This window comes from Epinephelus lanceolatus, chromosome 10 (assembly GCF_041903045.1).
Source record: "Epinephelus lanceolatus isolate andai-2023 chromosome 10, ASM4190304v1, whole genome shotgun sequence".
Classification (NCBI taxonomy): domain Eukaryota; kingdom Metazoa; phylum Chordata; class Actinopteri; order Perciformes; family Serranidae; genus Epinephelus; species Epinephelus lanceolatus.
In genome coordinates, this window is record NC_135743.1 from 6,432,398 (window position 1) to 6,456,946 (window position 24,549).

A 24,549-nucleotide genomic window follows, 5' to 3' on the forward strand; every position below is an offset into this window, starting at 1 on the left:
CGCAGCTGTGTGCCCGCTGCAGATTTATCATATGGGCACAAACAAAGCTCATGAATTGGAAGTGAGGGGTGCTGGCAGAGGAGGAAGTACTAATATATTGAATGTGACATCCAGGATTAGCATGCAGAAATTAGTTTAAATGTAAATGTTCTGTATTTACCCCTATATCAGATCATATAACGCTCTGCCTTGAACAGTAAGTTCACCCAAATTACAAAAGGACATATTTTTGTAAGTCAGACTTTGTGATATCTTACCATGAAGATACTTTTGATTTTATGTGCAGAGGTTTTGAGATTTTGGTCTCCACCCTAATATAATGGACAAAATTTTGTTTGTGGTGCTGGAACCATTGAAGGACATTTAAATAACATCTGAAGAACAACTTGTCTTCAAAAAAACAAAGCCTCAGCTCTCTGGATAACTCTGAGTGGTGGTTCAAAGCTCTTTGCTTGTGATTAATACGAAGCCATGATCCCAGGCTGCAGATTGTGTATCTGTGAGTTGTGAGCAGCTCAGATGAAAAATTACTGTTCCCTTCTTAGAGCCTTTTTTGAACAGATAGTTCCAGGATCTGTGGAGCCACAGGAGCTTAACGTCCCCCCGAGTTAGCTGCTCCTGAGGAAGCGTGAAAATTAGCCAAATTAGTCTGATTTGTCTGCAGGAGTTTTTTCACGTAGGTTTACATTACCAAAGGTTTATGACAAAATCACTTGACGACTCCGACTCCCGTGTGTGCACGGCGAGAGAGGAGAGGGAGAGAGACGCTGTGCTGCTGCCAGAGGAGCTGCTGAATGAGTTCCTTCTGAGCGGTAAGTCACTAAAAGAGTCTGAGAAGTCCGGGACTGTTCATAAAACATTCAGGACGCCACAGTTTATTCCACACTACTGAAGCTGCTCCTCTTTTTGGAGCCACCGCAGAGTCGGTAATAATTTCACTTTCAGCCATGCTTGTTGTTGCCGGGGGTAACAGTATGTTATCAATATATCAACAGGTCGAAATATCAAGAATATCACAATATGAATTTTTCATATGATATTAAAAGTTACACCAATGTTACCGTGAATGAGATGATATGACACACTCCTAGTCAGACTGAGCCACTGAGGTCTCTGCTCCAGGTGAACTTTCGGTGATAGCTTTTTTTTTTTTTTTTCAGGCTAGTGATTGGCCGACATCTTCTGCTTTTCGTGGCTTTAGGGTCACAGTTATGTTGCTGCCTGTCAGTTTAGTGTGCTCCTTAAAGGCTTCAAATGTGTTTTGCGTTTTGATTTGGAATGAGATTTTTTGTGACAACGCTTTTGTGGACTTTTTGAGACCAAAGACGGGGAAAAAAAACAATTTTAAAAATATTGTGTACGTGTGGACCAGGCTTTAGACCCGTACAGAAACTGAAGTAAGGTTTCTGGGTTTCTGAAATGGCTCCTGGTCACCTGGAAAAGTTTCTGCAGTGGGGTCGTGCTATTAGAAGCATTTCATTTAAAATTTTTAGAAGTTTGAGAGGCAAAACTTGACAGTATATCACAAGAAAAAGCAAATATTAGAGAAAAGTTCAAAGCATAAATATGATTTTTTTTGTAGCAGACTTTATTACTTTTTTCATATTAATCATCTTGTGACATTGTAGGAACCACTGATTGATCTAGAGTAACTTTTTTAATGCTTTTAGGAGCCCAAATAGTATTTTTTTTCCAGAGGCAGATATCTCAAAAACTTGGCACATAAAATCAAAACCACTATCTCTGCCAGGCACCTCTATGAATAGATGATTATTTTTGTCTAATTTGGGCGAACTGGTCCTTTAAACCTATGTTATTTTGAACTCCAGGTAACCTACAAACGGGATCTGGCTGCTGCAGAGTCCATTATCAAAGGTGAGTGACCTTCTTTATGCATTTACCATTGAATCACTTCCTGTATGTTCTGTTTGGACTTTTTCTTCTTTTCATGTTATTTACACACATGATGAATCCATGAAGACGTGTATACATAAAAGGCTGAGGGGCTTCTCAGATAGATTAAATGGTCAGAAATGAGCAGAGTATTTGTGTCTCTTTGTTCAATATAATGAACCATTATTGTCCCTCGCTGCACTGAGGGGGATAAATTCTTTGTAGCATTGTTCAGCTTCGGTTGAAACAGGCCGGCTGTAAGCAGTCGGTGAACACTATGGAAAGCAAGTCAGAACAAGGGAGACTATCACAATCAGAGACATTAAAATAAACACAGCCCCGTATTTCACCCCGCCAGCACCTGCACCAACAGTTACCTGTTTGATGATGACATAAGGTGCATGGTGATTATTCCCACAGCCTCTGATGTGAATGAATTCATTGTGTGTGTGTGTTTTTTTAGAGACGACGTGAAAGAGAGTTCTCACATCTGTCAGTATGACAAACTGTCGAGTGTTTCAGTCGGTGTGTGTTTGTGTTTCTGTGTGCCCATACATACTTGATTACGCACCACTGTGTGTGTATGTGGGAATTAGTGTGTGTGTGTGTAAAATGTATGTGCAGGCCCACACATGGCTGTGCGTGTTTGTGTGAACACTTACAAACTGATTTGTCAGTAGATGGCTTTTTAAGTGAGGCAGTCGTTCCAGAGGTTCTCAGCTTTTTGCAGCAGTGGCTGAGATGAGTGGATGTTGTTGTACAGAACAGTAGGTCATCTTAGTTTAATGTTAAATGGATGGAAAATGTATCTTCTGTTTCTGTCCAGGATGTAAGGCTGGGCAATATATAGATACATCTATCCATGTGAGACTAGATATTGTCTCAGAATTTGGATTTCGTTTTATTGTAGGTGTTATTTCCTGGATTTAAAGGCTGCATCACAGTAAATTGATGTAAATTTGCAATATTTTTAACTGTCATTTTCTTTCAGACACTCTGTCGCGGTCAGCGTGTGTCATCACAGGTGAATCTGCACAAGCTGTGACACTGGCCGGTGCTCTACAGAAGGCCGTTGGAGCTCTCGACATGGTAAGAGTGACAGTCACAGCTGGTTAAAATGTCGGTTATGTTGCTGACAGCATTACTGAAAATACCCTTGAGTTAGGCATTTTTGTTTTCCTCCGTCTCTCCGTCCCTGTACCACCAATCCCCCACAAATTCAATGTGAGCTCCACTTGGGTGGCCCCGGTGGTGAGACTTGCCATCTGTGCTCAGATCTCTAATGTAGCCTGTCTGGGAGATCCACTCTCTGCAACTTTCCTCCTCCTCATTTTCACCCTCCATCCCCGACCTCCACCTCTCACTCCCTGGCATGCAGGAGAGCAGATGGCAGTCATATTTGCTGTACCGTGGGAGTTTGCTTGATTAATTGAGTGTTTAGTGATGAGTTCTTACCTCCTCCTCCTCCTCCTACCACCTCTGCTCACTCAGACCTGACAAGCTCCCAGTTTCCACCACAGTTCATATCCCTCCCTTTCACTCTCAATCTTTTTTTGGGCTCGTCAAATTCCCATGTTTCAAACATCCTCCATTTAATTTATAAAATTGCTCCTAGCAGACAATGGAAAACAGTATCCATATGCAAAACAGTAAGGAGTGACAGTCTGAGATATTCAGTCAGACGGCGCAGACCGCATAGAGGTTCCACATGTGAAATTTTCTCCTTTACCTCAACAACTGTTGGATTTCCCTTTAGCAAGCCACGTAACCACTGACTCAGGAAACCGTCCTTCCTTCTTCAAAGACAAAGAAGAAGAATGGATGTCATGAGAATGAGCTTTGTTGGGGCCTGTGCCATAAGGCAGTTTAGTGCGCATGACAGTAGGAGATTGTGGACAACGTGCGTAGAACGTGAAGTTTGTGTTGATTTGGATCTCGATATGTTTTTGACCACGTTATGCAGTGTTGAAGTATAATAACAGGTAATACATAAGAAGATATAGAAATAGGACATTGAGTCGGTAGTGGGCTGTACGAGATGTAATTTTGGAAGGACTTGGCCTGTCGTTTTGTTTCTCTTTTTTTAGATTCTCAATAAACCTTGTTAAACTTTTTCCCTGCCTCATGAGGGTACAGTGGATCTCCACAAAAGGAACAGAAACACAAGTGGCCTAGGAACTGTGGTTATGTTAAAATGGCCGCTACAGTCTTTGTTGTGATAGTTTTATACAGCTTGGGATAGACGGTAGCTAAAGGAGCAGCAGTGATAACACCAGCACCTGTCTAAAAAGTTTTGTGATTTCCAACTAGAAGCACCAGGAGTGGTCACAGAAAAGAAGCTGGGGTGGTCTTAAGAAAGAGGCAGGGTGCTGCGTTTTATCTCTAGGCAGCCTCATGCAGCCACATACGCTCTCTACTTATTGGGAAAAATTTAAAAAGTGGACACAGGCCCTTAGCCAGTATGCTAGTTTAGCAAAGCCCATGGCAATGTGGCTCCAAGTTTTGGGTCAAGTCAGTTTTATTTCTATTTCCCAATATCACAAATCACAGATTTGCCTCAGCCAGCTTAGCGATCTTTACAGCACAGCACACCTTCGTCCCAAGACCCTCAATTCAGTTAAGAAACCCCCCAAAATTCCTTCAACAGTGATAAAATGGAGTGAACCTCGGGAAGAGCAGCAGAGGAGAAATCCCTCTCCCAGGACGGACAGACCTGCAGTAGTTGTAGTGTGTACAGAGTTGGTCCGTGAGAAAGAGTAGCTCTTGTGCAAAGCTGTGTTTATAACAGATAAATGATGATAACAAGTTATGATGGTTCAAAAGCTGTGTGTTTATAAGTTGCAAAATTTGTTTTGAGACAAACAAATGAACCCTACAGTGAAGGTGTACGGCTGCATGAGGGTGCATTGTGCCACCTGATATAATAATAGGAAGGAGCTCATTCAGCTCAGGGGGGTTGGACATGATGTTATGAATGCCTGTTCAGTTTCATTTCAATATAACAGCTCAGAATAAATACTGCCTCTCTTACCCCTTTTTCACCAGTGTGGAATGGGCTCTGTTCTGGTTCCTGCAACTAATTTTAGACCGTTGGGAGCAGTTTGACCAGAAATAAATTGGTTCAGAACCCCAAAAGTTGGCTCGCAGCTGAACCCAAAAAATAATAGGTTTTCCTCGACCTGATGTTCGAACTGTGACGACATCAGTTGGCATGTCATAATGTAGCTGGTTGGAAAGAGAGGATGGAGTCTCGTTATAGTCTTCTATGTCTTCTTATCATTAATAGCTGGTCCATGCTTGTTTTCTGGATAAAAACAAATGCATAACCTGCGGGTTATCAGTGTGATCCGCCATCTTGCTACTACTGTTTACTTCTGTTGTTCATTGTGCAACGACCTCCTTTGAGGGCACTTACTTTGTAACAGTGGTTCCAATCAGAACTGGTGGGTCCGTTGGTTCAGTCCAGTGGTTCCCAACTGGTTCAGCCACAGGGTCCAGATTTCGTCTTAGTCATTAGTTCAAGGTCCACACAGTTTGATATATTCAGTGTCATTCTTGCGTTTGGCCATGTCGTCGAGCTAGTTTGCTGTGTCTGTCAGGTAGCTGTACGTTAGTCACTCACTCTACAGCTGGAAACAGCACTTCAAAATAAAAGCTCTGTGCTGGAAATTCACTGTACTTAAAAATAAAGTGTCTTTTTTACAAACTTGACATGTTTGTGAGTCACTTGCAGTCCATTCAGAATGGACCTGTGACCAACCAGTTTGGAGCCACTGGGTTAGACAGCACCAAGGTTCAAAGAATCCTGAAAGGAACCAGATCAAGCACCTGAGTGAGTTTGGTGATACTTGTAGCTTTCAATGTTCTTGTTTAGTTAAGGCCCTTGAGGCTAATTGTGATTTGTGATATTGGACTATATAGATAAAATAGAATTAATTAAATTGACAGGAATATTGAGCAGAAAGTCTGTTTTGAGCATCAAATACTTACCAAAGTCACAGCAAAGAAACGTGTTAAAAAGTATTAAAGTGTCCATAGAAACTCAAACCCCTCTTGCAGCATAATTCACCTCTTGTTTGTTCATCTGTTGTATTCATTATGTTGCCCACTTTGTCCGTAAAACAGCTAAATACACTGTCTCAGTGTTATGGTATGGTGTTTCCATAACTCAGAAGCTCTTCAAGAAGTTAAATATGTGGTGATTTATTGGGAAAGTGAGGATTGTTAGGATTCTGAATATACGGTCCAGTGTCAGAGAGGTGTGATAAAGCTGTAGCAGTGGTATGAGGAGCAGCTATAGACATTTTGATGCTTGTCTTTTTCAGGGGTGTAATTTTCACAAGGGTCAGGGGAGACATGTTCCCCGCACTTTTTAAAATCCTAGCCCCATCTTCACAGTTTGAGCATGTTTCTCTAAAAGCTGTTTAAACAGTTTCCTTTTACTGTCCAGCTGCTAAAATTCAGGTGAGAGGCGAAATAGGTGATAAAAATATGTGTATGCTGGAAGTTGTGCACGCAGCCTGAGAGGAAGATGAAGCACTGCTCCTTTATGTGCATGCTTTTTTTCATTTGTTTTTATTTAAAGTTAATATAGAAACATAATAGAGTCGACCATCAGTCAAAGATTACACAGTGCTTGTGGTGACAAATATGAAAAAGCAGATTAATCATTAAGTATTGATCAAGATTGATATAAATGTATATAAATGCAAGACATAGCATTCCCCTTTTTTCATTTTATGGTTACACCAAACCTTCCCCCCTAACTGAAAGGTGTTCAAGTATATGCGGAACAAAATGACTTATAATAACGATGCAAATGAATCCTGTAAAACAACAGAGTAGTGTAAGGCCTGAGAAGATAGAACAGAATTGAATCACACAGGTTTAATAATGTTGTAAGCACAGAATATTGCAGAGCTTTTGGATCACATGAGACTGTACAGGTGTTTTTAAATTATGTCCGTCCCTTTATGAGCTTATATTTCATGCCTATCACCTATTACTCATCTCCAGAGCAGACACCCAGGCTGACGAATCGCCCGCACATGGCTTCATGTATGGAAACGTGTTTCCTGAACCATTCTGATGTATACATATATATTCCCCGGGTATAGCTGTTGACAGTGAAAGGGTGGGAGGTAGAGCACGCCGCATTACATGTTTCCATGTTCCTCCGTGATCTAAACAGTCCATCCTCCTTTAAACTCACTCCAAGTCCTTCATCAGCTGGTGTCAAACGGGCGGATCTGGCTGTCCGGTGCTGGACCAGGCCCCACAGACGGATTGGGGTCGGTGTCGGCCTCTTTGGATCGGCTGATTGGAGCCATTCCCGTCTGCGCTCAGGTGGCCGGTGGGGATGTGTTTTTCCGGTGCGTGTGCTTCGGAATCAGATACATCCTTTTCAGGGAGTTTGGGAGGGAGGAAGAATGGAGGGGGAGATGAAAGGAGAGTGGAAGAAGCGGAAGACGAAGAATTACCTTTGTCCCAGTGCCATTACATGAATCTAATACAGGGATAAGCAAGGCTGGGCCCAGTGTAGTGTGGTGTGTGTGTGTGTGTTTGAGTGTGTGTATGTGCACAGGTGGAGGATTTGGCAGCATGTGTTCGTAGGAGGAAGACACTCACAGTAAGAATATGATTAAGGGATTCTCTCAGCAGGATGTTATCGGAGAGATCCAAGGCTTACAGAGAAAAAGGAAAAGTTGTCAGTTGATGTACAAAAATGAATTTAACTCCAACAGGAAGCTGTTCTTATTTTATCTGTCGATCACTACTGGTGCAGTTAGGGGTTAAGGGCCTGCTCATGGCCACCTCAGACCCCCTGCACACCTTGCATTGAAATGCAACTAATCTAGATGCGATTTAATAGACCCTTTGAGAGCCGACGTCACAATGACATTATTTTATTAGCTGGAGGCAAAACCTGCCTCTCCCCCACAGGGCTGTAGGCTACACTGGAGTCTTAAAATGTCATCTTGTGTTATTGGGAGCCAGAATAGAAGGAGTCATGGCTCAAAACTTTTCAAAAGTTTTATCGCATACCAACCGCCACTGCTCATCATCAAAAATAAAGACAGCTATGGTTAAATGTGATAAGACCAAAGGACTGGACGGAGGCCATCGTCAAAAATGCTCACGTCTCACATGTCGTCAGATCAATAAACCACCATCAGTTTCGTCTACAGTTTCAAACAATGTCAAGACCACAGGCCGACAAACTTTAGGCTCAAATGTCTCAGTTTTGACCAAGCACTGCTGTGTTATTGTGTCTCTCCACATGGTTGTCTAATTGTGTCATAAGCACCGAAAAAGAGATGAAGAACAGACAAATCACAAATGTAATACTGAGATGAATTAATGTGATTTGTTGTTCAAAAATACTAAATATCCGTTACGACTGGTAAACCTCATTTTCCTTTACACGAGTTCCTCCATGTTGAACTCGTGTCTGCAGTTGGTCACTATCCTACTTTCCCCTTTTGATGCATAATTATGAGCCATCAACTGTTCAAACATTAGTGGATTCAGATCAAAGCTAACCCCAGATAAGTGGATGTTTTATGGGCATCTAAGTACAGACATGGGGAAAGAAGTATTTCATTAAAAAAAAAATCTGTCCACATCACGTCCTCTGTATTATCACTAACCCTTTTATCTTGACGTATGATAATATATTAATGTCTAGCCTAGATCAAAGATAATCTTCAGACTCATGTATCAACCTAGTGATGGTTTTTAATGATTAACCTCAACCTATAAGAGGATCTGTCACTGAGACAGAGAGGAAGGAGGATTGTTGAGCAGACACAAGCTAGGATAAGAGCTTTTCTGTCAGCCACTGATAGTGATAAGTAATGGGTTCAGAGTTTTGATAGCAATTTACAAAAGTTTACTCGAGTAGAAACTGACCTTTAAATGTGGTAAATACATGGTCATTGCATTTCCATCAGTGGTAAATGTGTCTGTAGCTGCTGTTAGTTTCCCAGCTTCCACAGGCTCAAATATTAAACGAAGTAAAAATCAGACATTATAATTTCCATCTAAGTTTGATTCTGATTCAGTTTTCTCTCCTCATGTTTGAATCTGTCTCTGCTGCTCTTGTCTACTTAAAAACTTAAAAATATATCACCCAGAACATACATTTTTAGCTATGCTAGCTGCGTGGCTCTAAGCACGGCAGTGTTGGTTAGTCTTTCAGTCTGTCCCCACAACTTTGGCTGAGACTGAAATAGCTCAGAAGCTATTGGATGGATTACCATAAAAATTTTGCACAGACATTCATAGTCCCCAGAGGATGACACCTGTGAAACTCCACCTCTTTAGCCCCAACACGCCACAACGTGCTAAGTGCACAATGATAGTGTTGTTTATTGGCCTCAACCAAATTGGGGGAAATCTGCTTTATGAACTTTAGTCAAATTAACTCGATACATTTTATTTAAAAGGCGCCTTTAAAAACACCAAAGGTCATGTTACAGAGCATAAAATATACATGAATACATTTTTCATCATATACATTATACATCACCAACACCAGGGAGCTAGCAAGCTAGATAAGTTAGCTATGTTCCCCGCACAAATGTGATGTTATCCTGGTTTTTCTATCAGCTGGGAGGTGAAATAACGACCCGCTGCTTGTGTGCGTATATCCAGGTACAAAACACAGCGACCTGTGTAGTCTTCATAATTATGTGTTTTTACAGTCTTATACTTTAACGGTTTTATTTTCTTGACTGGCAAAATTATCTTTTTAATTTACAAACATCATATGTGTAATTCATGGCACAATGCAAACGGGATCACAGAATTATTTGCCTCTCTCCTATTACTACTGTATATATTTTTTCCAAAATAAGGTCCCATGGTTGTCCACTGGAAGGAGAAGGACTTTGTCTCTCTATGGCTGTCTAAAGCTCGCTAACATTAGCCACTATAATCTACTGGTCAAAACAGACCACGTAAGGCTGTATCGGGAAAACCCTGATTGCAGTGAATTGAGGAAGTGTTCATGTTAGCCTATTGATTTAAATATAATTTTTATGCCTCTGTGCCAACCATCGTCATGACAGGAGGCATTATGTTTGCAGGTTGTCCGTCTGTCCATCAATGCATCCTATTTTTGTACATGCGATATCTCAAGAACCCCTTGAAGGAATTTCCTCAAATTTGGCACAAAGTTCACTCGGACTCAAAAATGACCTGATTCAGATTTGGTGGTCAAAGATCATTGTGACCTCACAAAATATGTTTTTCCCCATAAGAATTCGTATGCTAATAACGACCAAATTTCACACACGTCGAATAGGATATAATGAAGATGACATTTTTTGTCCAAAAAAAGGTCAAAGATGTGTGAAGCATCCATGCTGTCCCAGACATGAATGTGAACTGTAACATCAACTTGCCTGGTGCGCAGAGGTATACAACTGTGGAGTTACAACCAGTTTTTATTTTCAAGAAAATGAATGTGCCATCTCTTACTTTGAGTGTCACACAATCGTCCTTTAAAGCTGCACTAATCTGTATTTTCAACTGCTCAGCACGAGCTCGCAGAGCCAGTTAGCGACTAACTGGTGAAGGTAGTGAAGCATTTAACGACTATAGAGCGAGATAATTCCCTCACCAGTTAATAGAGACCAAACTAGAGCCAAAACAGAGTGAAAATCAGACTTTCTTTTGTCACGTGGATGAAACGCAATTCCAAATAAATGCCATTGTTGCTTTGTTTTTACTGAATATGTAGTAGTAATATGTAGTGTATGTATCTGTAGTTTACCATAAACTTAATAATGTTATAATATGTCAGTGTTGTGTTACAGCTTGATTCCACTGCCCCTAGGTAGCTAAAATACCCAAATATTACAACTTTAACCATAATTTCAATGGGATTTTTTTGTGTTTACACACTGCATTGTTTTAAATTATACACTAAGATACCTAGAGTTCAGTCCCTTCTTTAACATATTTAAGATTTATTTCAGTGGGTGGCTCACGTCTCTGCTGAGCTCTTTGTTTTTCTTGTGTCCTCGGAGTGGTTTGGTTGTCAAAGCCTCCGTGGCTTCTTGGCTCTCCAGGCCATGCCTAAATTTAAATAAACATTCCTACTCTGGGATTTCATGCCCAACCTGGTTTAGATCACGTCAATTTTTTTAAAACCCTGCAAATCTACATTTCGGACTGAAATGATTTTCCTCCTGAAGCCACGGGCAGTTATCTTTCAAGACCAATTAACCCTCCAACATATGTTTCCCATAACCATTTCACATTTCCAATGACTTTCTGTTATTTTAATGGGTAGAACAACTGGATGTGGATGCCAAACTCAGACCCTGAATGTTTATTTCTGTGTTTATTTCCTGCGTGTGTGAAATTGTAGTACCAGGCTGTAATTAGAGGCACAACAACAAAGATGAATGTGAAACGAACATGGTGGACACGGAGTGCTATCCGGTTGCCTCATGTCACTCGTATGCCAAGGCTGAAGCTGACTGGAAAGATCAGGACCTAAATGTCCTGGGTCTTTGTGCAAAAAAGCTTTTACGATTCTTGGCCGCACGTCGGCTTTTGACTCAATTTGCAGCGTAATGAAATTTAAGTTGGCTTGTGTCTGATCGCTGTCCCCAGCTTTTGCATATGACAGAATTTTCCTGCCAGTGCAGAAGTATAAAGGAGTCCAGAAACAGTTTCTTTTTTTTAATCTCTTCCATTTGTTCTAATAAGCTTCTGATTACAGTTGATGGAAATAAGCCACTCAGTTGCATACTCCCTGAGTGTATTTTGATTTTTTATAATCTTAAATCAGTCATGGCAGTAAAGCAGGTGGGCGTACTCTGACACTGAATGATTGAAGAAGTAGCTGAAACAAAAACCAGAAGCCTCGTGACCTTTTGAGCTATGAAGTCAATCTGTCACTCCACATCAGACGCATTAGGACTCTGGTACTGCAGCTCTTGCTTCATCACTCAGGATCCTGTAACAAGCAGAATATCAACTCAGTATTTAACATCAGGGGATCTCCGTCTTGCAGGAGCTGGATGTCATCCCGGACCTGATGGGAGAAAACGGCAGGTATCTGTTAACGGATTGGAACTTCATCCAGGTTTCTGTAAGTTCCCATTACAAGCACAAGCTTTCAGAGAAATATAAATCTCTGTGTAAATATTCATGATCTGTTCAGGCTTCTAGCGTTTTCTTTATCTTGCAGGTCATCATGGAGAAAAATCTTTGCTTCAAAAGTTCTTCTATTTTTTTTTCTATGTCCTTTGTCTCCAGGTCAATAGTCCTTGCCTGTCTAATGTTGAGGCCTTACTGACGGATTTGGAGGCAGCGAATCGGGCTCTTCTTCATCCACTGGTCGTCATTTGGGTGAGTTTACATACAGATACTGCAGCCACGGTTTTAGAGGTTGTTCTGTGAGACTGAGACAGGAGTATTTGTACCAAATTTCATGGCAATCCATCCAAATGTTGTTGGTTCTACTCATAACCACACAAGTGAACCTCATGGTGGCTCTAGAGGAAAACTGAGGAATCACCAAAGTCAATAGAATAAATGATCTGATCATGAATGTCTGTAAAAAATTTGTGGCAATTTCATCAGGGCTGTAACGGGTTGTTTATCTGCGCCAAACCACCACGGTATGGGGGTCACGGTTAAGTGCATGCAGCCGCACACAGAATACACAGTTTGTACATTGATGCATGTCATGTGAAACCAAACTTTTAGCCGTGAGCAACATAATACCTGTGGATTGGCGTGCGAGTCAGTCACACAATGGCAAACACAAATAAAACGCCTGAGTGGAAGGCCCGCCGGCAGGTTCCCAGTCAGCTACAACAGCACTAGAGCGAGAGTTGTGTGTAGGTGCAAGTAGTGTTTTGGGGTGAATGGAAAGACGTCCAACATGCTAACACATATCCGACTGCATTACCCCTGGGACGAGGAAAAAACAAACTGGAGCCCAGCTGCTTTTGCCTGTTGCTTCCAGACAGCCTTTATATGCAAAAACAAAACAAGATAAACAATCACTAAAGTATTTGACATTTACGCTGACATATAGTAAAGGTGGAACTAATTGTAAAGCCCAGTTCCGACCAAAGATTAGCAATCAGAAGAGTACAAACAGGCAACTTCTTGCAATGCGCCGTTCTGCAGAGTTCTAAAAACCTGCTGGTTCACACCAATACAACTAGATGAGATGGTGTATCATCTCTATGCAACAACTCAACACAAAAACGGTTTCGTCTTGTCGTGAATCTTTGGTCTGAACTGGACTTTTAAATCCTCCTAATGCACAAGTTCAAGTTTTGAATTATTATATTTATTTTGTATTTTCATTTCATATCATAAGAGATGCTTCTCAGTTTCATAGCCTGTTGTGACCTGTAGCCTTTTGCGAAAGTTTAAAATGTTCCTTAGTTTTATTATAGTTTACTGAAGTTTTCAGTGGACAAAATGCTCTCTCTGTCCCCAGGAGCAAGATTTCATCTGTCTTTGACACTTCTGTCTGTTCAGAATAAATGAGAAACGTATCCTCATGCATTTTTTTTCACTCTACTGAACTCGCATGGAACCGTGGCTCCCAAATCGGGGTATGAAACAAAATGTGACTTCTGTGTACCCTTACACTCCTACAAGCCATCCAATAGTTGTTCAGATATTCCAGTCTGGACCGAAGTGAAGGGCAGACCCACACTGCCATCATTAGAAATGCTTGAATGGCTCAAAGCCATTTGAGATAACACATGTTCAAATCATTCCCGCACTTCCCGACTGCTCTTCTAGCTGTGCTCTTGTTGCTGTGTGACGGACAGATTTGGAAACCAGTGAAGAAGAATGAATGCATTAGACGCTGGGAGTCACAGGAGCTATCCTGTATCAGCTGCACAGGAACTCTGGCATGCAAAGTTACAGGGAGGAAACTCGACTTTGTAAAAGCCGATCTCAACTTTTTAACTCTGACCAGAGGATGGATGCCAAAATAAAGTTTGGTAATGAGGCCAAGAGAACCTGGAAAGCCGGCTCTCTGTTCTGTGATGTGTGTTTTAACCAAAAAAAAATAAAAAATACCTGCAACAACTCCAGTTTAATAAGTGCACATGTCACACAGCATTACTCGATGAAACTACTGCCGTGATTTGTGTGTGATATGCTGGCCCTTCAATAAAGCTGTGAGTCCACAAACAGCAGGTTTCATTAGTAGAGGATTGACCTGCCTCTGTCACGGCACAACAGAAGCACCTGTGTAAATCTTACTGACTTATTACTTTTTGTTCTTTACTTGAAAAGGAAGGAAAACAGGAATTCAACCTTCATAGTCATCTTGAAAGTGGTGGGTCTCATCTGAAAAGGAAGTACAGGAAGTGATATATTTTACATTTATGCAGCAGGTGCAGTAGCTTCTTCAGAAATAACCATAATTAATCATTAGTATGAGCACTGCTGCCAAGAACGGATAAACAAAAGCAGTGTACCTACACTACAGATAAAATCAGCATCAACACAAAGCTCGTGATTTACAGCTGCTCAGCAGTAATGATCATTAATGTTATTTTGGTCTGTGAAATTGTCGTCCCTCTGTTAATGGGAATAAGATGAGGTATGACCAACCATACCTGCTTTACATTCACCCCTTCATTTTATGCACTGAAAGACCCTCAAACTGAAAGAGGGAGTACACATTCAAGTCCTGTTAGGACCCAGGCCTGTCACAATTACTGCCTTTGGTGGACGCTATATTTAGGGATGCACCGATCCGATATCATCAAAATAGATGGATCGGGTATCGGAAAATGCAACCTGTACCTGAGGCGATCCTTTCCATTTAAATCTATTGCGACGCGAGCTACGTCGTACGTCATGGAGCGAAGGAGAAAATCTACTGTGTGGAGGTATTTCACACTATTTCAACTGCTGTTGCACAATTGTGTTTTTTTTTGTTTTTTTTTTATTAAAAATAAATAGTTCATCATTGCATTAATCTGTTTCATCTTGTTTCATTTTATCTTAGGAAGGAACTGTGTAGTCATCAATGCCTGATGCCTCCAGTCTTTTCTGTTCTACATGTATAAAGGTATATAGCTTGTTAGGTCAACCATGGTATCGGATCGGTATCAGGTATCGGCTGCTACTCAAAGCCACAGCATCGGTATCGAAACTGAAAAAGCTGGATCGGTGCATCTCTAGCTATATTGTCCCAGAAATAAAAGCTTTCCTCATTCCTCCCTGCCGTATTATTAGACTTGTCTTTATTGTGGCACAGCTTTTGGACCTACTCCTGAGAAGGTCCATCTCCGGTGCAGCTTGCCGTTGCACAGCGCGTCTAAAATGACAATGGAAACAAGAATCGTTGTGGCATGGCTTCACACGGTGCAGCCGAGAGTGACAATGGAAAAAGGGTGTTAGCTAGCTTGGTGCTAGCTGAGCTTCCTTCTGTGTGGTGATGCAGTGGAGTGCAGTACAAAAAAATAAATGCAGTGTCCCTTTAAGAATCTGCACATATTACAGGTTTTGTCTTCTTTTTCTATGAGTTTCAAGTGACTACAATTCAAAAAACTTTAATGATAAGCTGTTATTAACATTTGCAGTGGTGGAACAGCCTACAGCAGGTTTTTATCAGACTCCTTTTAAAAACCTCCAACCTCAGTAAGTGTAAAGATGTACCGTGGGTCAGTGTGACTGATGCGGAGTTCGACATGTCCCAGTATCATTTCCCACACTTTGAATGAACTTTTCTTTGCATGTCTCTGAACACAGACATCTGGCAGAAGGACGGATTCAGTTTCTTCGAGGTACATGTACTACACGGCGAGCCAAACCTTGTCTTTTTTTCCGCTTGTAAAAACATCACCTGTAGTCTACCTCAGGTCCTCTGATGAGCTCTGTAGCTGTTTGGAAACCGGACACCTCCCAGGAGAGCGCCGCAGCTCAGCCTCACTCACTGTTGGCCCACTAGCAGAGAAACACTGACCTGAGAGCTCACCGAGAGAAAAACCTCAAACAAGCTGATCAAATCTGGTCAGAGAAACATCTAAATATTTGTGAAAGGCCTATTTGAGCTCAGTTTTAATTTGGAAAATTGACCTCTTCAGCTAACACACAGAGTGAGAGCCGAAACAACAGCAGGTAATAAGAAAAAAATAAATCTACACAGGAACATTTTTTACCACAAAACAGCTCTGACTCACTGCAGATGTCACGCAGCATTACTCCTCTGGAGCTGAGCTCTTATCTGTGTGGATGGTACACACACACACACACACACACACACACACACACACACACACACACACGGATTCACACTTGTAAACACACAGACCGAAGCTGGTTTTAGTGGGATCGACTCCTTACAAAAGCATGTCAGAGTTCCCACAACTCCCACTGACAGCATGTTTCTATTCTGTCTTCTTCTTTTCTTTTCTATTCTGTTCCACTCCAATCTGTTCTATTCTATTTTACTGTGTTGTAGGCTACTCTATGCTATTACATTTTTTTTGTTTGACTACTCTCCTCTCCTCTCCTCTCCTCTCCTCTCCTCTGTCTTAGGACGCATTCACACTGGTGCTAGTTGGTCCGCTTCCACGGATAGTTCGGTTCGTTTGGAGTGATGTGAACGCTCATTTGACCTCTGGTGCAGTCCAAACAAGTGAACCCGCTTGAAAACAGGGGGTCTCGGTTCACTTGCAAGTGAACCCTGATGTGGTTCGCTTACAGTGGGAAATGCAAATGAACTATCCAGCAAATGGACTATCCAGCAAACCAAACAGAGGAAGTGAACCAGACTAGAGCGTAGTGCATTTTGGATAGTTAAAAAAACACAAAGCCAACAGCGCAAACTGGGAGAAGCAGAGATTAAAAAAAAAGAAAAAGTTGGGAAATGTCCCATGGGCAGACGTGGAGTCGTGAGGGGGGTTCAGGTGCTTATTGATATATGGTCAGAGGATTAGATGTCGCAGTTGCTTGTGGCTACCCACAATGGACTTCCGTTTTCGGTCCTGGCCAATCGATTAGCTGGGTTTTCTTCTTCTTCATGCTTTTTTTTCTTCCTGGTCAGTGGTCCTTTCGGGCAATACAGCCCCCAAATGAGCAGCTGTTGTAACTGTGTGATGTTGTCCAGGCGGTTTGTCCGCTTTAAAAAGTGCAGTGTGAAAGTGAACGGAACCAAATGAAGGTGTGGAATTTTTTCCGCATGCCCCGCCCAATTGAACCGAGTCCCCCGGACTATCCTGGTGTGAATGTGACCGTACTCTACTCTACTTTACTCTACTCTACTCTTTTCTACCACTCCACTTTACCCTATGCTCTCTACTGTGTTGTCCATGATATACTTTTCTGTTCTGTTCTATTGTACTTTATTAATTCCTTTTAACAGTAGTTTAAGTAAAACAAATTGCAAAAGCTGAAATAATAAGTTGATTAATTAACTAATCAGTCAACAGAAAATAAACTGACAACCATTTAGATTGAATAGTATTTGTGATCATCAGTCATTGAAGTCATTTATCAAACAGATTCTCAGATGTCAGGATTTGCTGTTCCTCTGTGTAAACTGAAGTGAGTCTTGGACTGTTGGTCAAAAACGTTTTGTAAAATAAAACTGATAAATTGACAAATAAACAAGAAATAATTAATAATAAAAACAGTCAGTGGTTGCATCCCCACAGAAATCAAATAAGACTACCAGACTGTCAGAAGCTGCTCTGAATCTATAAAGTTGAAGGCAAAGAGCATTTAAACACAGAAAATAATCCCTGACTCTAACAGGTCACACAGAGGTGCCTTCTCCCTGTATAACCTCATTTCATGGTCACGTCAGAATGTGTGTGAAGTCAGTCTGGGTAGTTGTGACTACGAGAAACGTGAAGCAGCCTCAGAGTTTCACGGTTATAAGTGATGAGGCTCAGTTCAGCACCGCAGTGTTTTTCTTACCTTTTCTTGTTTTGGCAGGAGGCGGTTGTTAGATTACACATGCGCCCTGTTATTTACCACAGGTCTGATCACATGTTAGTGATCAGTGGAGGGATAACTGAGTTTGAAGTGAAGGTGGTAGCCTCAAGGCCGGAGACGATGGAAGTCAGTGTTTCAGACCACCTGTGAAAATGAGGTGCCATGACCTCGAGCATTATATTCAAAGAAAAAGCGCCATGTTGTTGATATTAGCACCTCATGTCTCACATTGTGAAGTATCATAAATCTGTGATTGATATCTGTTCCAGAAGTTTTTTGTGTTATGTCATAGACTTAGTAACTGGCAGTTAAAATCACGTCAGGTCACTTCAGAAATTATTTTATGATTTTTTTTTATGCTTTACACTGTGTTAGGATTAAAGTCACAGGTGAAACTAAGTTTGAGGGGTTACAAACAAATTGAATTAATAAAAGAAACAGGATGAATGACACACATTCATCCAACTGCTCATTGTTTAAGCGCTATAGCAAACTCCATTGAATCAGAGAAACTGTCTTTGCCTCCACCTTGTTTATTGTTTTCTTACCAGGACACATGTTATGCATCATTCGTTAAATGTGTGGGTTTTTTTTTTTTTTTTTTAAAACCTCAGTCAAAGTCATTTGGTTTGAATGGGTTTTTGGTTAGATGCAAATAAGGTCTGTGGTTAACACAAGCTAAAGAGACTCGTGGTTTGTTCTAAGGCATAAAATATGTCAGTAAGTACCCCACTTGTGATTTTTGAAGCTTTTAGGAGTCATGTTTGTGAATATTCTCAGTCATCCAGGTCATTGTAATCTTAAGTGCAATATTGTAGGTAATTAAACTTGCTTGAGTTTCCTGAAGACATGTGACCTCTCATCCAAGAGGCCTCTTCGGGTCTAACAGACGCAGAGTCGCAGACTTTTTACTTATACAGCTTACTGATGTTGGAAGTGTTGTAACAGAGCTCACATGTGACCTCAACAACTCTGTAAGGGTTCACACCCACACAGAGTATAAAGCGTGCAACTCCGAACCAGTCTGTTAGACCTGAAGAAGCCTCTTGGATGGTGGAGGTGATACGTCTTCAAGAAACTCAAGCAAGTCCAGTTGCCTTCAAAGTGTCTGATGGGGACCTTAAGTTATGTGACTGTGGTGTAGTTTGAGAGATTATCATACTGAACAAAACGTGTGAGTATCATAAACTGTTGTTTGCCACAGAGCTTATTTTCTGCAATAATCCAAAAACCCAATGGAAAAATTCCATAGACTTTTTGATGAGGGAACCAGGGCAATGTTAATGTCCGTGTCAGCCTAGAGATGTCATCCCTGCAGCACTTTATTGTCCTACCCTTCTTCTACTTAAAGAATAATTTCACTGCTAAAAAGTGTTTATGCAGTAGAAAGACACAAATACTTTTGAAACTGGTGCTACGTGACCATAAAAAAACAGAGAAAAGGGCTGTGGCATTTGCAAAAGGTAGAAAACCTACGGCTTCCAGAATGGAAGGACCACTGGTGCCACTGGTGGATGATGTCCAAAAAACAATATGGCAGCCAGCCAGTAACAAGCGATCTTGTTTTACAGTTAAACAGTAAGTTTAAATATGTTTCTGAAAACACTGAGAAATAGGCAAAGCAGGAACAGAATCGTGGTTCATATTTTATCAGCACTGCTTAGTTTTACTGTTTAATCAGAATTTTTTCAGCCTCTGTTTTTGCAGTGTGGAAACAGTATGATGTCCGAACCTGACACTGACTGCAGATGTTTTAGATCATCTGAAACATTTTGTGTTACTAGCTGCTGTAGTTCTGCTGTGCTTGATGTCTTGTTGTAAATAGAGAAAAAAATGTACATCATACAAAGCTATTCTAAATAGTTTGTTTGAGTAGATTTCCTCTTTAATCCTCCCAGTAGACCGGTCCAGTGGCCAGAGGTAGATATGAGTGGTCTTAATGGACAGTTCCAAAATATAAGTGTCACTCAGTGAATATTAAGTGTAAATGAAGTACAGAGGAACATCTGTCTTTATTTAACCCTTTTGGATTAAGTAAGGTCACCATGACAGAAAAAACATTTTTGATAATTTAATTCAGGCCATTGTTCCTGCACACGTGTGTCAGTTTGTGTTTTATAACTCAGTAATTCACACTGCCTGCACAGATATCTCTGTCAGTGTTTCAGTGGACTCATGTGAACTAGTGACCTGAAGGTTTAACACCTGCTAATGTGCTGAGTAATCACTCTTCAAATTGAATGTCACCTGATGACAGCGAACATCTGATTGATATTCAAGTGTGAGTGAAATAATTACACGTTTAGAGCCGACGTCTTGACACATACGAAACGATTCTCCCGACTTTCATGCCTCCCTGCTGCAGGTTTCGAGGATATATGACAAAATAATTGCAGGGAATAAATCACGAGTTAAGTTTCTGTCAGCAGGATGGTTATGGAAATCGGTTAAGTTTTGGATTAAGGATGACACAGTAATGTGAACCAATGTGTCTGGATTATGCTGCTCTAATTGGAGAAAATAAACCCCAGAGGCCTTTAAGATTTACTGCTGAATTAGAGAATCATTATATCCTCAGACAGGACTGTGCATCAACCAACCTCTGTTTACTCTCAGCACAGCGGATCTCTGAACACAACCTTAAATAAACAGGGTGATTGAGTTGCAACATGTTTAAACGAGAACTTGAACAATGAGCTGTAATTGCCTCAAAAAATGGGCATAATTGCTGTTCTGGTAAGAGATCCTCTGTGTTGGCAAGCATCTTCTGATTGGGCGCGGTGGCTTTTTGTTTTGATAGGTGCATTTGAGCGGTTCAGATGAGCTGTCCGTCAGCGGGAGAGTGGCAGAGCCAGCAGCTATCATGGACCTGGCCTCAGCAGCCAAGCTCCGAAATATTCTTTTCTACGGCATCCAGCTTCATCAGTCAAAGGTAAGCTCTCAGTCTTTCCCTGTCTTTCTTTTATTCCTTCCTGAAGTGAGCTCAGAGTTCCTGTGAATGTTAGAGAGGCCAAACAAAACAGAATGGGAAATGTCTTCAAGTGTCTTGTTCCAATGTCTTGTCACGCTTTTACGCTTCAGGCGAGGCTGCTGTCTTTTATCACACATCTTTATGTGTTCACGCTTGGACAGGTGTGTACTTTATACGTGCGAGTGGAAATAAATGTCTGCCCGTTAGTGTGAATAAAGCTACATCCGCACTAATGCATTTTCATCAGTATCCGCACCAGTCCAGCATATTGGAACCCCTAAGATGGAGTCCCTTAAAAACACTGTTGACCCAGTTTGAAAACTCTGGGTTGTGTTTGAGTCTGGACGGGCAAAAATGGAGACTGACAACCACGTTCGCTTCCTGATTGGGTCTTAACAGTCACAGTGTGCCAAGCCAAAACATTACACCGAGGTCTACATACCTTTTGTGATTTTATACTTCTTGTGTGGATACTCCTTTACCATCATCATGGCTTCCTCCATCAATGGATATTGCCCCAGGTACCGCCCTGATATATCACCTTATTTGTTTTGCATTGGCTCCCAATCTCTTTTTTCCGCCGCCTTCACCACCTTATGTTACTCTCAGTAATAGTTACAGCTTGTCATCAGTCCAGGCAAAGAAACCTCTGGTCCTACTTTTCACCATAACTAAGCAACCAACCAACCAACTAATTCAAAGACAAAACAACACTTAAAAGACGGCAGTGTGGCTTACCGGTAGCCTGCAGCTGCACTTTTGGAGTTAAAGAGGCACAGTGCTGATAGTCATTAGCTTGCCAACCCGTGGAAATGAGTCAAAAAGTCTGTCGTTTGTAGATTTACCCTCCAACAACTTCATCCTCCACTCCGTAAATCCACCAGGAAACTGCCCAGCTCCCAGGCTGTCCATCCCAGGGAGCCAACTGCAGCACACTGGCCAGTGTTCCTGAGGCTTTGCCAAGCTCGTCTACTAGTCACAAGAGGCAGCACTTACTTTTGTGGCCAATTTTTCTATATGCTGTCTTGTATTTATTAACAGGTGTTAAATACCTTAATAAAAATGTGTGAAATAGTTTTTTTCATATTCCAATTCCAATGTCTAAATATTCTTAAGAATTAAAAATTCCTTCCTCTTTGAAAGGGTATACTTGCATTATTAGGCTATTATATTATATCATATTATTGCAGGGTGTAAAATGTTGTATCGTTTATCGCAATTGTTTCTGGGACGTTATATCAAAAGTAGTTGTCATGACAGGCCCATGAGTGGGAATTAATGTGTGTCCACCAGTGTGATTAAGAGGGGCAGATGTCAACCTCTGCATACGTGTTGAGCAGTATTGTTTCAACTAAATGCCAGCGGGATGAAAAGGATGCAGAGGTGCTTCAGGCCTGTAGCAGCTCAACCCACCGCACGTGTAGGCTGAACCTCCACGGTTGAGCTGTGTGTCATGGGAATCTGCTGCGAGGCCCGCCAAGTGTGCACTGGAGTCATCAGGGTGGATGCGGTTGACCTGAAATCCATAACTGACTGCACAGTAATTATGGGATTATATAAGGTGGAATTATTCATCCAGCGCAGTGAGAAATGTCAGGAGTCATGCTACCAAAGCCGTCAAGACAAATCACAACATTTGGGCCAGATGTGTAGGCAAACCGAAGACAAATGTTGAATATTCATGGCTTTGTTGGCTCTAAATATGACATCCGTCATGATTTATGTTCATGAGTGACTGCAGCAGGGTGATAAATGAGGTTACTTGGCGGCCGCGTCACTTCACAAATCAATTGTAAAAGCCTCAGGCGAGGGGATGTCTGAGCAGGTCGACTTTATTCGCTTCTGCAAAAGAGAACGATGAGCTGAAAGAGGAGGCTTGGCCGCCTGTGGTCAGTGATTCGGCATCATGCGTCGAGCCTTAACATCGCAGTGTCTAATCAAAATGAGCTGCTTTGTATTGCTGATAGTGAGGTATGAGATACGCTGCTGGGCCACATATGAGTCTGATACAGCTATCGGATGTTGGACATCATGGTTTCCCTCTGAATTATGGAACTAATGCTGTTAATTAGTCATCCTGCTTCGACAGAGAAAAGAGGAAGGGAGTGGACGGAGATAATGTGTGTTTCACCATGATAAAATGCTTATCGTTACGAGATAGTGGAACAGCAGAATACAGCCTTGTATAAATCATTGTTAGTTTTTTCTGTTATAATGAGGATAATTCCTCCCAGATGGCCTTATTCATACTTGTGGAGATGCCTGCCAACACTTCCTCTGTAAGCCGCACAGTATATATGAACATTGCTTACAAATTCAAAGTTTGTTTTTTTTCTTTGGCTTTAAGAAGCAAAGATCTGACAGCAGGCAATAATGCACACATAGTGCACATTTTTAGGCAATCAGTCTGATTGGTGAAAGATGCATTAAAGCTGTGCGGGTGGCTTGAAAATGTACTTTTTCTTCTATTTATTTTTTGTCCTCAGAGTTTTTTGCTTTAATTAAAACAAGAAAAACAGCCCCATGAAAACCATAAACATCTGAGATGGCACTGCGATTATATGAGCAGCAACATAACTGAATACCATAACTCTTTGCCATGCAAGTCCATATTTTCGACATCCAGAGGTCACACAAAGGCTGACATGTTGTGTTTTCCCCCACGACAAAACAGCCTGGATTACATTTTCTGTTCCCTGCAACAAAAGGTCAAGTTTTCCTGTTTTGGAAGTCACAAGTTATCTTTTACGAGAAGAATGCTGAAAACATTTAGTTATGCTGCTGTTTTCAACATGTGCTCTTCCTGTGACATCTGACAGTCCACTTTGTACCAGTAAACATTCACTCAGTTCATATTAATACGATGTTTGTGCCAATATATCGTTTAAAACAAATGTTTATCTATCTACATGCAATGCTGCTTATGTGTCTCAACACCACTGGCAATGAAATGACAAACTCTGTCAGTGACTCAGTTCAGAACAAAGCAGCTTGATGTTCCGCATCAACACAATAATCTGGTTTCTGATTTTTATAGAGATTTTATCGTGTTGTCAGACATTGACCACACTAGAGCCGTCCCCCCAAAAGCCCTTGAGTCGACTCATATTTTGTCACTAGAGTCACGGCATTTTTTGTTTGTCTGTTGTACATAGATGCAATGCAAGAGCAACAGCATGGCAGGCAGTGAACTTTACAAACCTTGTTTCAACATGACCTCACCACAAAATTAACAGTGATGGAAATGGGGAGCAGCGTGAGGCAGACTGTCGGTGAAGTTGGCTAAACTGCTATTGAACCAGACTCTTGTTCGACCTTCTCTACTGCCATCCACTGTGACTGATTCTTCGACTGGCAGCGCAGCCAGCAGACAATCAGGAGAGACGCGTCGTGGTGCACTAGGATTTTATAACTGCGCTATGACCACGACGCACACTTTTATTTTCTCTGTCTGTGAGGAAATCTGACATATGTTACATCACAGATGATGAACTGAAGCATTAAAATGTTGCTCTTACAGGTAAAACATTTAGTGTGCAGGTGTGCTAAAGTGACACTGACTTGGCAGGGAAGTGAGATTTGTAGGTAGAAAAGATATCAGTAAGTGTTTATGATAAATTATAGAGATCATGTTTCAGTTAAATTATAATGTGTGTGTGCTGCACTCTGAGATTAGAGATTAATTTTCCACTATTATTCCAAATAAGAAAATATTTCGATTTTGATATTGATCATGT

General features: G+C 41.3%; 1 protein-coding gene across 1 annotated transcript in view; it reads left to right on the top strand.

Moving 5' to 3' along the window:
* The window catches only part of crppa (CDP-L-ribitol pyrophosphorylase A), a 73,468-nt gene that overhangs the window by 20,829 nt on the left and 28,090 nt on the right, over positions 1-24,549 (top strand). Inside the window, exons 5-9 of the mRNA XM_033640762.2 lie at positions 1,830-1,875; positions 2,885-2,982; positions 11,924-12,001; positions 12,169-12,261; positions 20,642-20,773. Coding sequence (XP_033496653.2) covers positions 1,830-1,875; positions 2,885-2,982; positions 11,924-12,001; positions 12,169-12,261; positions 20,642-20,773 — 447 coding nt within the window. The remainder of the gene's footprint in view (positions 1-1,829; positions 1,876-2,884; positions 2,983-11,923; positions 12,002-12,168; positions 12,262-20,641; positions 20,774-24,549) is intronic.